At 41.4% G+C, this 16,647-nt stretch overlaps 1 protein-coding gene across 1 annotated transcript in view; it reads left to right on the top strand.

The window, feature by feature from the left end:
* Nucleotides 1-42: 42 nt before the first annotated feature.
* Nucleotides 43-16,647, top strand: part of IBTK (inhibitor of Bruton tyrosine kinase) — a 48,689-nt gene continuing 32,084 nt past the window's right edge. The window contains exons 1-6 of the mRNA XM_083497452.1: nt 43-275; nt 9,602-10,270; nt 12,189-12,285; nt 13,047-13,171; nt 13,682-13,792; nt 14,794-14,964. Of these exons, the coding sequence (XP_083353578.1) occupies nt 9,947-10,270; nt 12,189-12,285; nt 13,047-13,171; nt 13,682-13,792; nt 14,794-14,964 (828 nt within the window). The 5' untranslated portion in view covers nt 43-275; nt 9,602-9,946. The remainder of the gene's footprint in view (nt 276-9,601; nt 10,271-12,188; nt 12,286-13,046; nt 13,172-13,681; nt 13,793-14,793; nt 14,965-16,647) is intronic.

Below are 16,647 nucleotides of genomic sequence, written 5' to 3'. Positions count from 1 at the left end.
CCGCCGGCCAATAGGCGCTCGCGATACTCAGCGCTTCGCCCAATCGCGCGCTCCTTTGCTCCGCTGTCCTCAACCTGCCCTGTTCCGTCTCCTTCTGTGAGGGGTTTGCAGCCGTGGCCGATTCCTTCCCTGGCTGCCTTGGGCTCCGCTCTCTCCCCTCCGCCGTCAGTCGCCCTGGCTCGGCCCGGAGCCTTTCGGAGACACTGAGGATGAGCTTGCGCGGCCCCCAGCGCGTGTCCTCTTGCGACCGTCCCAGCCCATTCATCTAGCGACTGGTGAGGGGGGAGGTGCTGCGCAGGGGGGGGGAGACTCCTGCTGGGGGGGGGGAGAGGGCGGCGGCGGGAGGGAAGGCAGGCATGAAATAACGTTCCGACCTCGTCTCCCAGCCTCCCACCTCCCCACCTCCGACCCTCGCCCAGGCAGTGGCCTGGGGTCTTCTAGCAGCTGCATGGCAGGCAGGAATTCCACAGGTGCAGACTGTTCAAGGATGGGCAGGCGTTGAACGGAAGAGCTGCACCGATTGCATTTCTCCTCGCCATGCAGTTGTCCCCCCCCCCCCCAGACTGCAGAAGCTCTACCAGAAAAATAAAAGATGGCAATCTTCGGAAGGAGGTGTGGGGTGGGACACACACACACTTAAGGAAAACTGAAGCTGGGCACTTGTATTTTTATATAGGGGCAAAGAGTCCCTCGTCTTTCTCTCTCTCTCTCATTCTCTCTCTCCCTCTCTCTCCACTTCCCCCTAGAAGAATTTGTATATGGAAATACATTTTCTGGATGCTTCTACACCTAGTTTGCAGGATTGACTTTCAGGGCCACAACTGTGCCCTGTGGTTCCTTAACATTTTGCTAATAGGACTTGTAATTTGAACTCCGCTGCAAAACTCCATTGGGCAGTGTTGCTTTCATTGGTTCCAAGGGCAACATGCTGAGGGCTGTTTTGCATGACGGTTTATTTCTGACAGATAATGCTGAGGACACCTTCCCCTTGAATGTTTACACTGTCTAGGTCAGGAACACCTTGCTCTCCTTACTTTGATTGTGGGATAACTTATTGCGAACACTGTCGCAGAGCAGGTCATCTCTGTTTAATGGAATGTACAGCTTAGAAAGAAAAGTACTGACAATACAGTGAGCAAAAGGAATCTAATATTCTTGGTTGTATAGGCAGAGTTCAGACCTCTAAATCTTGATTGTGTACATCAATCACTCTGAAATGTTCACAAGATGCCCCAAGTCTGTTAATGAATTATGACATCTTATTGTTTTATTTTGTATTGTTGTTTTAATATTGCATTGATAATCAATTTTTATGAAATTGGACCTTGAATTAGACCTGCAATCAGTTGGAGAATAAAAGTTATACATGTCCAACTTGCTGCTCACATCAAAACATTGACTGCAGCATCCTGCATCAGGTCCACATCAAGTACATTACAATGGTCTATTCTGGAAGCTGACGGAGAATGGATACCTGAAGCCATACTATCCCTGTTCAGAAAAGCCTGTTGTAATTGGTGCACCAACTGAAGCTGGACATAAGCACTCTTAGCCATTAAAGTCACTTGGGACACAAATGTCCATAATGGTTCTAGAAGCGACTTGCAAACTACAAACCTGCTCTTCCAGGGGGAGTGCAACTGCATCTAGAGCAGGGTATTGATATCAATAGGGTTCTCCACTTCCCTAACAAATGCCATTAACCAGGTGACCAAGGCAGTTTTGATTGCAAAACCAGGAGTGAATGCAGATTTAAATGGGTCTAGTTCAGTGGTTCCCAACCCTTTTTTGGCCATGCCTCACCTAAGCATCTCTAAAATCCCGATTCCCCGCCCCCCATGACATATAATTCTTATTCAAAAAGTGAACACCTATTCACGTGGAGGAAGCCTAAAAGGCCATTCACAGTTAATAACTCATTCTCAAATTGTCCCCCTTAAAAATCAAATTGCCCCCCTGTGGGGTGTGTGCCCCACTTGGGAACCACAGGTCTAGATATACTGTTTCATCTAAGCATGTATCCCACTAACACCTTATCTATCACCTTGCACAAGTAGTGATGGGGGTGGTAGTGATTAAATGCAAATTTGGAGACAATGACATCAAACCAGCGTTTTTCTGTATTCCCCTTCACACCTTGTCTATTTCCTCTTGAGCCATTTTCAACTGCTCCTTACAATGGCCTTCCCCCAAACCTTGTGCACTCCATGCATGGTGGACTCCATCTCTCAGTTCCTGCCAGTTTAGCCAGTAGAAATGATGAGAATTGTAATTCAGAATGTCTTGAGAGTAGCAGCTCAGCTGTAGTGGTGGTTTCAGAGCAGTGATTTAAAAATAACTCCTTGGGAATGAAGACATTGTGCTGATTTTTGGAAGTCTCCTTTTTATTGAACTTGAATATTCAAAGGACTAAAGGCAAAACCTTAGCTACTTGATTATTCCCTAGTCAAAAGCCTAAAAGCATGAGGAGAAAGGAGTAGAGAATTTAATATTGTAAGCATGTCCAATCCAAGATTCTACTTCTTCCAAGTTGGCAACTCAACTGAGCAAACAATCTGAAGGAAGCATAACATAAGCCATATAAGCAAGTGCACTAATAACTACTGAGAATTCAGCCTTAAGGAAACATAGGATGCTGCCCTATACTGAGTGAAACCATAGGTCTTTCTGGCTCAGAATTGCCCACACTGACTGGCAGTAACTTTACAGGTTTTCAAATGGCACCCTCTCTCGGTCCTACCTGGAGATACCAGGGATTGAACCTGGTACCTTTTGTATCCAAACATGTGTTTTATTACTGAACCATATCTCTTCCTCTGGAGTGTTTCTGCTATAGGACAAGAGCTTGCATTGATAGAAGCTATTTGGTATTGCTTTTTGACTTCCTGGGATCCGCAATGGCCTGGGGTTTGATCAGAGACTTCTTTGTTCACAGTCTCCTCACTGTACCCTTGCTGTTGTTTGTGGACATCTGGGTGTTGTGGGGGCGGGGGGGGGGGCAGAGTCTGTGCCAATGCCTGCTTATATTGTTGTGTTGCATGGTTGTTGACACTTTAAATTGGGTTCTCTCCTTTAATGGGTGGAAAGGACTGTGGGGCTGGTACATAGCATACTGTTGTTTGGCATTAGAACAAATAAATGATTCTAGTCTTTCTTGCATGACTGGCCACTCCTGTTTTTTTCCTATTACCATATTACCTCCCCTTGGAGGAGCAGGTTTGTAGTTTGCAGGTTGTTCCTAGAACATTATTGACATTTGTGTCCCAAGTGACTTTAATGGCTAAGAGTGCCTATGTCCAGCTTCAGTTGGTGCACCAATTACGACAGGCTTTTCTGAACATGGATAGTATGGCTTCAGTTATACATCTTCTGTCAACTTCCAGAATAGATCATTGTAATGCACTTGATGCCTGGCGTGCTCTGGTCCATGGGGTCACGAAGAGTTGGACACGACTACCGTATTTTTTGCACCATAACACTCACTTTTTTCCTCCTAGAAAGTAAGGGGAAATGTCTGTGCGTGTTATGAAGCGAATGCCTGCGGGTGGCGGGGGGGGGGGGGGATATGCTGCATTCGTGAGCAGAGGATCCATGGTTCCCCTTCCTTCCCTCCTCCATGGTTACAAAGCATGGATCCCCATGGATCCTCAGGATTTTTGCATTGGGCTACTCCAAACTCACTGTCAGATCACATGTCTGTGGCTACAGCATGAACCACAAAAATCATATATCCACTATTTCGTTTAGAATATTTTTTTCTAGTTTTCCTCCTCTAAAAACTACGTGTGTGTTATGGTCTGGTGCGTGTTATAGAGCAAAAAATACGGTAAACGACTAAATAACAACAACAATGTACGTGATGTGGAGCTGCTGCAGGATGCTGCAGCCAATGTATTGATGTGAGCAGCAAGATGGTCATGTATAACTTCTCCAACTGTTTGAAACCAGTTAATATGTCTGTTTGTTCATGGGGAAATTTGAATTGGTTTTTTTTTATTTGTAGCTTTAAATTGCCTGATCTGTTTCCTTTGCCAATAAGTTTTGTAGTTCTGTTTTGTACTTCCTGTGATTGCAATAATAGAACAAATACCTGTACAAGTAAATGAGCTACCTGATACCGTTACCTGCTATAACTATTACAGTTCAGAGATTGCTTTGCTTGCCCCTTTAAATTCTCTTTAAATTTTGTTGGTGCAACTTTACATCAGCATTGGTTAGACCAGAGGTAGTCAACCTTTTTATACCTACCACCCACTAATGCATCTTTCTTGATGGTCAAATTTCCTTTCTGCCCACCAGTGCTCAATGGAAGGAGGTTCAGCTTGTGCCTTAGAACCCCCTACTGCCCACCTAGAATCCTGAAACGCCCACTAGTGGGCAGTAGGGACCCGGGGTTACACAAGACCACTCCCATGTTTCCTTTCCAGTTTCTCTTCTGAAACAGTCTTTGGAGTGATTTTGCCCAAGAACAAGGGCTCGAGGTTTCCCTGAGACCAGTCCCCAGACCTCTTCTGCTGCACAAGGAATGACTTAGAACTAGCTTCTTAAAATCATACAGTTTTTAAAAATCAAGAGGTTACACAAAGTTCTTGCTGTGAAATAGGTGTCTGTCAATCATAAATATAGGTGCTACATTTGGGCCACTGCACGGCACAAGCAGAAAAATAAGTGCTTTGCAAAAAAATGCCTACAGAGCAAATGGCTTCTTTGGTAGTAAGGCACACTGGTTTTAAGAGCTTGTGTTAGTGTAAGTGATTCTACAAGACAGGTTTGCTGGTATTCTTGGTTGTTTTTACTAGTGTGGTAGCAAAAATGTAATTTGGGCTTCACTATTTCCGTGCGCTGCTCTGGTTCGCCAGAAGCAGCTTAGTCATGCTGGCCACATGACCCGGAAGCTGTCTGCGGACAAATGCTGGCTCCCTCGGCCAATAAAGCGAGATGAGTGCCGCAACCCCAGAGTCGGTCACGACTGGACCTAATGGTCAGGGGTCCCTTTACCTTTTTATACTGTAATTTTGTGTACAATGAGCCTTTTAACTGTTTGATTCTAAATGAAAACTTGTTGCTATTGATTACATGTTTAGTCATAAAAGAAGCATTTCCCTGATTGGCTGCAACGTGAACCTTGTAGGGACAACATAATTCAGGTCAACATCTGTGTGATTTTAAAAATATTTTGCAAATATTATTTGTTTGCTTACAAAACATGAAATTTACTTACTTTGTAACACTACTTGATTGCCTTTGCTGTAACACCATAGTAAAAAGATATTTGTAGATGTTCTATGAATGTCCCGGACACTGTAGAGCATATTCTCTTTCATTGCCCATTGTACAGTATCCCACGTCAACGCGTGCTGTCCCCTCTTTTGGGTGGTCTGGAACCCCAGCAAGGTGAATGTGTGGGATTCTGCCTATCCGACGTCGACCAAAGGGTAACGGCGGGGGTAGCCGAGTTTTTGGTAGCAGTCCTCCAAGGAGCAGGTTAACAACGAAAACCACTGATTTTATATGTATATATATATGTATGTAGCCAACTGCTGCCTTTTATATATATTTCAAAGCTTTTATATGTTATTTCCTCTTTTATGGTTTTATTTGCACAATGCCTAATAAAGGTTTGATAAGTAAAAGATATTTGTAGATAGTAGTCGAAAAGCAATGTAGGAGATTACCTGTATTTCTTTAAATTATTAGATGCACACTTTTCTACCTTTTGGAAGCATCTGGTGTTGATCATATTTGAGATGAATCATAACTTTCCAGTAAATGCATACATTTCCCCCCATGACCTGATCTGCTTGGATAGTCATTTTCGTTTTAATGTTCATCATCCCTTGAATTCTGCTTTGTATTAAGATTTCTTTTTGATGTGTCTTACCTAGAGATTTTTAGTTTTGTGCTTATTTCCATGACAGGTGGATATATTACTGTTAAATAATAACCTATTGCCCACTTCATTGGCAAGGAATGCAGGCTGGCTTACAGTGAAACAGATATGTGAGCCAACATTTGCATGTTGAATTTGTCTATCACTATTACACAACCTGTGAAGCAACAGATAAGAGAGAACTGCTGAGTCAAAAATGCTTCATGATGTCAGCAGTTTCCTTTTTTATAGCAAGTTCCTAAATAGTACTCTGACTAATGTTGTCCTGCCTTCCAGTTTGTTCCCTCTGTGCCCTTTACTGTCAACTCAACAAGTTAAGTAAGTGCTGCTAACCCACTTTTGGATTGTGGAGTTTGGCAGTTACAATACATTAGCTGTATGTTTTGTCCCTTCAAACTGCCCTTCCCAGTTGAGAAGTATAGTTTTGAAAGGGAGGCATTTAAGTTTTAACTTGACAGCCATTGAAATAAGTGATAAAATATGCTTGCCATTATAAATCTTAGTGCTGCAGATGTTACAGAGTGTGTGTGAATTATTAATATACAATATAATTCATTGCAAATTGACAGGCTGTCTTTGGCATTTGATAGTTTGGTTCCACTTCAAGTATTTGATGGTTATATAACCAATATTTGATATTCTGCCCTTTTCCTCTAATAGGATGATAAGACTCAGTGGTTCTTTGAAAATATCATAGTTGATGGGGTGAAATATTTCCAAATCAACACTAATTATGAAGTTTGAGAGTTTGTAGTGAAAATTACCAAAATTTATGTTAGCTGTGCTTATATATAATGCTATTTCTACATTGCCCATTTTTTTTTTAATCAAGTGGTTTATAATTTTATAAATAAATACATATAAGCCTACATGGCCACAGGGAGAAGAGCAGAGAAAAAAATGCCATGGTGCATCTGTAACAGTGAAACTGGACACCTTCATCTGCTCCAGCTGCAATAAAACATCTGTCTCCCATATTGGTCTCTACAGCAACAGTAGGCACTGTAACTCTCTTTGAATTTACCCCCGTAGGTGCGCTCTTCCATTGTCTCTCAAGACAGATGGATGCCAACAACATGCCTACATAATTTGAGAGCTGGCTAGTGTAGGGGCTAACAGGGTGTGGTGGTACGGGTGTCTCACAGACAGATGCACAGAGCAACTTCATTTGCAAGTACACTTTAACATTAAAAAGTAGTGAAGGCAGGTTCTTGTGAAATGCAATCAGTAAGCACACACATCACTTCAAAAATGAAAAAGAACAGGTTGTAGCCCAAGTCCTTTTTGCCTGATTAAACATGAGGCCAGGCATATAAAGAAGCATAAAGAAAACATTACCCGTGTGAGGTTTATGTACTTAGTGTCACATTTAAACCTGTCCGTAGGTGTCTACATGTGCATAGGCACCTTAGTTTAAATAGAACACCAATTGCATGAAATCCCATATGGGTACTCTGTGTGTGTGTGTGTGTGTGTGTTTACATGCTGGTGTCATATTTAAAAATGGACACGAGTGTGTGAAATATGAGGCAGGGCAAGTCAGAGACCATATAAAACTTGAAGCAAATATGATGATGAGTTGCATCAGGCACCAAGCCACAACTGCTGGTAATGAGCAAGTAAGAAAAGTCCCTAGTTAAGAGTCTATTTCTGTTACATGTCTGGCAATAGCCTCCTGGTTGCTTTGCAGTTTTGGTCACTCAATTTTAATTCAGCATTTGATTTTTTGTCTCTTCTACATGAAAACTGGTATTCAGAGGGATACTGCCTCCAACAGTGGGGGCAGAACATAGCCATCATGGCTAGTAGCCATTCTGAATTTGTCTGTTCTTCTGAATCCATCCACGTTGGTGTCCATGACTATATCTTGTTTTAGCTAGCACTGTGTGAAGAAGTACTTGAAGGAAGAGCCATAGCTCAGTATTAGAGCATCTGCTTTGCATACAGAAGGTCCCAGGTTCAGTCCTCAGCATCCCTAGGTAGGGCTGAGAGAGACCTCTGTCTGAAACCCTGGAGAGCCGCTGATGGACCAGTGGTCTGATTAGGTATAAGGTATAAGTACCTATTTCCTTGGTACTTTGTTTTGTCTGCCCTAAATCACTCAACATTCACCTTCATTGGATATCCTTGAATTCTAATAATGAGAGAGGAAGAAAAAACTCCCTATCTGTTTTCTCCATACTGTGCATCATATTTGCCTTTCTATCATGCTCCTCCTTATTTGCTTCTTTTTTCAATTAAGAATCCCCAAATGTTGTAACTTTGCATCATAGGGAACTTGTTTCACCCCTTGATCATTTTAGTTGTCCATTTATGAACTGGCTCCAGCTCTACAGTATCTTTTTTGAAACAAATTAAACATTATTGAGACTTAGGAGTCATAGAGTGAGATACTTTATCAAAGCATAAGATGCTGAGATGGATTTACTTTCTGTTTTCTATAAGTTCAGTTGTATGTTCAGTTATATGTATGTCACTTGTTGCTCAAGTCTGAAAGCCAAAGTTGGAAGGGGGAGATAGAGTTAATATTGCCTGAGCATCATGTGATTTATGAAAATTTTGAACAGTGCAGTGATGAACAAAGTTAACTTGAGGATATAAAAATGCAAACAAGGTATGGATGTAGTATATCTCCAAAAGCAAGTTCATATAATATGTCAGTAAATTAGTTAGTGAATATGTAGTACCTGGGACAAAGATTAAATATACTTAAATGTATGTATAAATAGAATAGAAGCATGTGGTTTAAATCTTGTTTATTTCCATATCTTTTTTAAAGAAAAAAAACGTCTTGGTACTTATTATTTTATTATTTATTAAATTTGTCAGTCACCTTATTTTGCTCAGGGCAACCCAAAGCGACTTACAGTCAAACACAGACAATGAGCCCCACATTGATACTTTCAAACCAAGAGGAAAGAGAAATACATTAAAAACATCCCACTTCTGAAAGGTCACTGTCACAGATAATTAAAGGCCAAAGGCCTGGTTACAAAGGATAGTTTTTGTCTGGCGCCTAAAGATATATAAAGATGGAACCAGGTGAGCCTCTCTGGGGAGAGCATTCCACAAATGGCAAGCCACTACAGAAAAGTCCTGTTCTTGTGTTGCCCCCCTCCAGACCTCTCATGTAGAGGGCTCACGAAGAAGAAGCAGGCATAGCTTGTGTGTCTGTATGATTTAGTTATTGCTTGTGTGGTACAAGAAAATGCTTGAAGAGTGAGGGTTCCCAAAGAGATGGGGGGTAGGGGTAGGTGTAATGGTAAAAACTGAAGTGTCTGCAGAACACAGAAGGCACATCTTTCTGGCCTTAGAAATCCAGTTCAGAGTTTCAGTTTTCTATCCAAATGTTTTGTGCTTCCTCCTGTATCTGGCATAGTTGAACGTAAAATGTCACTGTGATGTCTGGGTGGCATGCACATATAATATAAATTGTCTGTTTGCTCTAGCACAATTAACGTAGTATTCTCTTTGCCAGTGAGGGATGGGGGTGGAGTGGAGTTTCACATAAATTCCCAATTGGCATCTGTATTGGAACTGTTTAAGATGTTGTTTTGTTTTTGTTTTATACATTGTTTGCTGCCCTCATCTCCTTTAAGAGGGAGGCCAGGAAAAAATAATCAATCAATCAATTAATAAATCCTTGAAACACAGTTGCTGATATTCAGAACGTTTCCTAATCTCATTTTTCTCCCATTTCTCTTCTTGCAGATCTCCCTTGCAATTATGGATATCTGAAAGAACTAGCCAGTGTGGAGGGGGAATCCCCCTCCTCACACCTTTATTGCCTTTTGGAAATTTTTCTTCCTTGACTATAATACGGTATTTTGTAGATAAAGAAATGAACTCTTGAATTTATATCGATGAAAATATTTATTTTTTTAAGTGCCAAGCCTTAACAGCACAATAATTCCCATGGCAGCTTTCTGCAACTGAATAAAGACTGTACCTGAAAATCATGATTTTCTTGTGAAGAAGGGGCACAAAGCAGAGTTCCCTTGTGTGTGTTTTACAGGGGTTTCTCTTGTACAGTGGAGTAGTGCAGTAAAGCGTAAGATGAGTTCTTTGATGCCTGACTGTACTTTGAAGTGTCGATCACTGCAGCATGCTTTGGATATCGTTTCTGTCATAACTCAAGGGAGTGAAGGCCAAATCAAGGCCTTCCTCACTTCTCACTGCTACAATGCTGCAACAAGCAAGGATATCTTTGGCAGGAACGCCCTTCATCTTGCCTCTTCCTGTGGCAAGAAAGGGGTGCTAGACTGGCTGATAGAAACAAACGGAGTGGATTTGTTGGCAAAAGACAAGGAGTCGGGATGGACAGCTTTGCACCGTGGCATTTTCTATGGTCATATAGACTGTGCATGGTCGCTACTGAAGGTTGGTATTTTGCAATTCTTAGTGCCGTTATGAATATGCATTTGGCCTCATGACTTTAGGAACCAAGCACTGAGCAAAATCAGACTGTACTGTATATAAGCAGTTGGATGGACCCCAGTGTAGTGCTCAGGTGAACTTTATGTTAGTGCAAGCATTTATTCTTGTGCAACAGAACGTTCTTTCTCTCCTGGGGAGGGCATGTGGGGAGAAGCAAGGAAAGTAACCACAAGTGAAAATCCTTGTGCTGATGGAATACCGCCCACTTCTGCCAAATCCCATGTGGTCATTCTTTCAGTTGCACATATCTTTTTATCAGGTTGTCATGGTTTGTTCAAATAAAATCAAACTAGATTGTTCTGTTGAATAATATGTAGGGGGGGGGATCTTAACAGGAAGCCTTCTGTATAATGTTTGAGTCTGATATCAAAACATATCATTCCCTGCCATTGCAGGCAAGGTGGAGGCAAGGTGAGCTACAGATGGCTTCAGGTTTGATCTAGGTTTGCCTCATTGTTTTCTTTTTGATCCATTTGAAGTTGTTTTCAACTGAAGAACAGTTCTAGGTTCTCCTTGTTAGTCTTCTCTAAACTGGTCTCCTCCATATGTTTTGGACTTCAGTTTACAACACAGTTGTGCCTCCTGGGACTGATGGGAATTGTAGTACAATGCATCTGAAGAGCAGCAGGTTGGGCAAGGCTGGTGTAGAACTTTAAATGTAACTAGCCCCAATTTGAATTGTTCTTGCTTCCTTTTTTTGTTACAATTATTTATATCCCTCTTTTCACGATACATGCTCTAACCAACTGAGCTACCTAGCTATCCAAATAATTCCAAGGCAGCTTACAAATAAGAAAATACATTAATGCAATGCAATAAAAATATATACATATAAACACTTAATTATCATGCTCCTTCCCATAGAGCGCTTGACGGTAGAAGGCCCTGTGAGAGGAGCAGATCGTTCAGCTGAGCCATGTTCAGAGGTGGCCTTTGCTTGCCTCTCGCAGGATCTTTCTCATAGATCAGTTGCCTCCTCAGCTGTTGTTGGACTACAACTCCCATCGTCCCTGTCTACTAGTCCTGCTAGCTAGGGATGATGGATGTTGTAGTCCAACAACAGCTGGGGACCCAAGTTTGAGAAAAAAATGACACAGATCATGTGTCAGTGGACCCCTTTAAGCACAACAAGATATGTGCCCAATGCCTACATAAAGTTAGCCCATCAAAGGCAGCTCACAGCATATACAGTGGTGCCTCGCAACACGAAATTAATTCGTTCCGCGAGCTTTTTCGTCTTGCGATTTTTTCGTCTTGCGAAGCACTGTGTCAGAAAAGTTTTGGAAAAGCTTCAAAAATCACCAAAGTCTTCAAAAAAGGCTACCACACTGCGTTCTATGAGTTGCTCCTCAAAGTCAAGTCGCAACTGTATTAACAGTTTTAAGAAAAAGGAAACAAACTTGCAAGACGTTTCCGTCTTGCGAAGCAAGCCCATAGGGAAAATCGTCTTGCGAAGCAACTCAAAAAACCAAAAACCCTTTCGTCTTGCGAGTTTTCCGTCTTGCGAGGCATTCGTCTTGCGAGGTACCACTGTAACACATTAGACCCATCTAAGGATAACTGGGGAGGGGGTATATCTAGAGGTGCCTCAGCTGGTAGAAGGAGCACCCTTCCATCGTCAGACTATAAATCTGATCTTTGGAGGGAGTCCCTTATCCCCCAACCAAAACATAAAACTGTTCACCAATATCACCTGTGTCTTGGCAGGATGGTGCTTCAGTTTATGAGTCTATTGGAGGTTTCAGACACCTATAAAAATATGAATGAGCTAATTTAGATTAGAAGATGGATGAAATAAGAAAAGAAACCGGATTATCAGTTTTCACTTCCTCTCCTCTTTCTCTCCTCCCTTTTCTCTCAGCATGGTGTCAACTTGTATATGCAGGATAAAGAAGGCTTGTCTGCTTTGGATCTTGTAATGAAGGACAGACCAGCCCATGTCATTTTTAAGAATACAGGTATGTCACCATAAGAGTATCATTATGCTTACCAATATAAATTTGAACATGAAGAAATAAATATGTTTTGAACATGCAGAAAAAAGCTATATATTAGAAAATGTATGTTTTATGAAGTGCAGTGAATTGTTAGGTGCTGGATGCTGGGTTTGCCTCTCCTCTGAATCCAGAGAGGCCTAAATCGTACCTTAAAACAGCATGTTGAACCTACATTTATTGAAATTGTGTGTGTACATGCATGCCTTTTGGTACTTAAGTGACTTAGTTCTCTTCCATATACCGTATTTTTCGCTCTATAAGATGCACCAGACCACAAGACGCACCTAGTTTTTGGAGGAGAAAAACAAGAAAAAAATATTCTGAATCTCAGAAGCCAGAACAGCAAGAGGGATTGCTGTGCAGTGAAAGCAGCAATCCCTCTTGCTGCTCTGGCTTCTGGGATAGCTGTGCAGCCTGCATTTGCTCCATAAGATGCACACACATTTCTCCTTACTTTTTAGGAGGGGAAAAGTGAGTCTTACAGAGCAAAAAATATGGTATATCTTGAGAATGTTGGGATTATGTTATTTTATGTAAATGCTCAGGTATGTAATTTTGTTGTAATAAAAAAACTCATAGTCTTGAGTTTTCTAGGCCTTTTATCTAGTTTTGCAGGATATCTAGAAAGAATCCATTCAACAGAAAGTAGAAGTGCATTTAAAATAATGCATCGTGTGCATATGTGAATGAGGATTCAAATGGAAGTCATGATTTTGTGTTAGATCCCACAGATGTCTACACCTGGGGAAACAATATAAATTTTACTTTGGGACATGGTGGTCAACAGAGTAAACATCATCCTGAGCTGGTGGATCTCTTTCCTAGGAATGGTGTTTATATTAAACAGGTAATTAATATATATATGCAACAAAACATGCCGGACTAGCATGGAAAACTCCCTCAAGTCCCCCACTTCAAAGCATTTATTTCAAAGCAAATATAGGGCTTAGTCCCAGGTCTTAGACCTCAGAATCCCAGTTGATCATGTGTCTTTGCTTCACTTCTGACCTCCATCCTCTTCCCCTCTTTTTCTATGACTTATAAAGCAGAAACAGCCCATTCCCTGCTTCAGTTCTTCCACTCTCTCTCAATACACCTGGCATTAAATCTCAATAGCTGGTGTGGGTAGGAAAGCAAGCAGCCTCAGCACCTTCTCTACTCCCATAAGTTGGTTTGTTAGCGTAAGTACACGCATTTCAGCATTTCCTTTTCCGAAGAAAATCTGGTTTAGTTATTGGAATTTTCTCTGCTCCTTTTGTTAGTTATATATTACTTCATGGTGATGATAATAAGTAATGTTAATTCATGATGCAGCTCAAATAACATCATTAAGGACCTTTCCCTCTCTCTCCTTTAGGTGGTGCTCTGTAAATTTCACTCGGTGTTTCTTTCCCAAAAAGGACAAGTCTACACATGCGGACATGGCCAAGGAGGACGCTTGGGTCATGGTGATGAACAGACTTGCTTGGTATTTTAAAACAAATTATTAGGTTATGAAAAAGGAAACTAGTTTCAAATATTGTATTTGGCCCACTGAGCCATCTTTTGTACATACACAGGGTTTTAAATTTTTTATTTATTTTAAGTAACTCCCCTGCAGTGCTTCAAAAACTGCTTTTGACACACTGTCAGAAGTAGCTGCTACTTTAGTGCAGCATGCAGCTGCTGCTTTAACAAGAGAGCTAAAAGCATCATTTTCTATGCAAATTGTTCCATGTGCAGATCTTCTGCAGAGTTCTATGTTGCTGAAAATCATATCGCTTATACATTTCCAACTGAGTACCCTCTAAATTATGCCATATTTAAACTAAATGGGAACAATGCTCGAGGATAACATATTGTTTTAATTTCACAAGAAATAAACTAAATTCTCCTGAACCCTTGGTTAAGAGGGTTGTGTTGGTTTTGAGTTTAACCATGAGTGACTTAGGACTCAGCTAGATTGGTAAAGAAAAGTGATTTATATGTGTAGATTGGTAAAAAAAAGGCGGTTTATATACCTTGTATATGTGATATAACATTTTGTCACCAGATGGTGCTGTGGAGTCCCATTTTTCTCTTCCTGTTTTCCCTGTTTCAATTTACAACGTGTTTAACTGAAACACTTCTTTGATGCGTCTAGATCCAGCCTAAGTGGCTTTGATTTTAAGTGGATTCAAACTCTTGTCATCAGTTGAACCATGTGGTTGGGTGTGAAGCATGATTAGTGGGGACCACAAATTTTGAACGGCTATAATGGCCAGCTGAAGTGTATAAATATTTCAAAATGGAAATAGTTTTTTAAGCCTGGAGGATTCTAGTGCATATAAATAGTAAAGCTTCAGGATCTTTTTATTAGAGACGTTTGTGTGTGTCACCTAATATATTTTACGAAATGTTTTTGCTTTGTTTCTGACAAAGTTGATGTAGGTCTTGACTGAGGGAGGCATGTCTGAAACACAGGTGCAATATTTTCTTAATCTCTCTTAGATTCCCAGACTTGTGGAAAGCTTGATGGGTCACCAGTGTTCTCAGGTGGCAGCAGCTAAAGATCATACACTTGTTTTAACAGAAGATGGATGTGTGTATACATTTGGCCTGAATACTTTTCATCAGCTGGGTGTTCTTCCTCCTCCCCCTAACTGTAATGTTCCCAGACAGGTAAAATGGTCTTTTTAATAATTGGATAGTTTTGGCATGCCTGTAAATTAGGGATGGATGTGTGCACATGTTCCCATGTGTACATGCTGGTCAGTGCTAGATATACTGCTGCTTGATACATGCTCTCTATTGCTGTTGCTGGAAAAAAAATATTTTAGATTGCTTAAGAGAAACATCAGATGATTAATCACCTGGACGACTCCATGGCAGTGACTTATTCGTAGCCTACACAATCCTTTAAATGAGGAATGTGCATTTTTCAACAGTACTTGGCAGCATTGCATGGCGGTCCAAACTAGGAGCAGCCTGAATGTTTCTGGATTACAATTCCTATCATCCTTCACCACCACCCATGCTGGCTGGGGATGATGGAAGTAGTACAGTGGTGCCTCGCAAGACGAAATTAATCCGTTCCGCGAGTCTCTTCGTCTAGCGGTTTTTTCGTCTTGCGAAGCAACCCTATTAGCGGATTAGCGCTATTAGCAGTTTAGCGTTTTAGCGGCTATTAAAGGCTTAGCGGCTAAAAGGCTATTAGCGGCTTAGCGGCTTAGAAAAAGGGGGGGAGCGGAAAAAATCGCAAGACTCGCAAGACTTTTTCGTTTTGCGAAGCAAGCCCATAGGGAAATTCGTCTTGCGAAGCGCATCGAAAAACGGAAAACCCTTTCGTCTAGCGGGTTTTTCGTCTTGCGAGGCATTCGTCTTGCGGGGCGCCACTGTAGTTCAACAACACTTGGAGCACACCAAGTTGGTTACCCCTGGTCTCAGCCAAGAAGTGGCCAACTAGCTGATCCCTTGCTGTGGTTTATTTCTACCTTTTTCTGTGGGACTGCATCAATGAAAGTGAGCAGTGGACCTATTCCTAAGCTTAACTGAAACTGCAGGTGGAATTTCCAAAGAGAGTGAGAAGAAAAATTTACTGTATCTTGGAAAAGTTACCTAACTAATTAATTGTATTATCGATCTCAAGCTCTTAGGATTGGGGGGGGGGGGCAACAGTTCAAACTAACACAGTTTCAAAGTGTCTTCAAGGCTATAGGATACACACTTAGTATTTTTACTGCATTGTCCTATTCTAGTTGCCAAACAAACCTCTGTGTGCTTTTGATTTCATTGTTAAAAGTGAGCAGATCAGGCGGCTAAAACAAAACATTAAACTACAAAACAATTGGTGCTTGCAACACTGTGGCAAAGCACCTATGAAAACTGCCTGTAACAACTTAAGCAACCTGAAGGCCATTGGAAACTGTTAAAAGCCAGGTAGAAGAGAACCATTTTTATGTCACACCTGAAACTCAAGAGACATTGCCGAGTGACTTTCACTGAGAAGATGGTGGAGAGTCTCCACTACTTGTCAGTTTGCTACTGGACCAGGTGTAAAGTTTGGGTATTAACATTCAGGGCTCTGAACAACTCAGGACCTGCTCTGCCACTGAGATCATCAACAGTGGAAGCCCTCCTGGTTGTCATGGCTTTTTCCGTGTTGATGCCATCCTCTGGAATACCTTTCCTCTAGAAATAAAACATGTGCTGACTTTGTTACAGTTTTGGCACACGCTGAAAAGCATATTGTTCCTCTTCGTGTTGAATGGCTTATGATGCCGGCCATTGTGGTTTTAAGTATTTTGGCACTGATTATGTTGTCGTGTTTTTAACTGTAGTCTGTATTGTTACATTGCTTTTATT

Source organism: Podarcis liolepis, assembly GCF_965112155.1.
Source record: "Podarcis liolepis genome assembly, chromosome: 3".
Classification (NCBI taxonomy): Eukaryota; Metazoa; Chordata; class Lepidosauria; order Squamata; family Lacertidae; genus Podarcis; species Podarcis liolepis.
The sequence above is the reverse complement of the archived record's forward strand: the minus strand, read 5'-3'. Positions and strand labels throughout refer to the sequence as shown.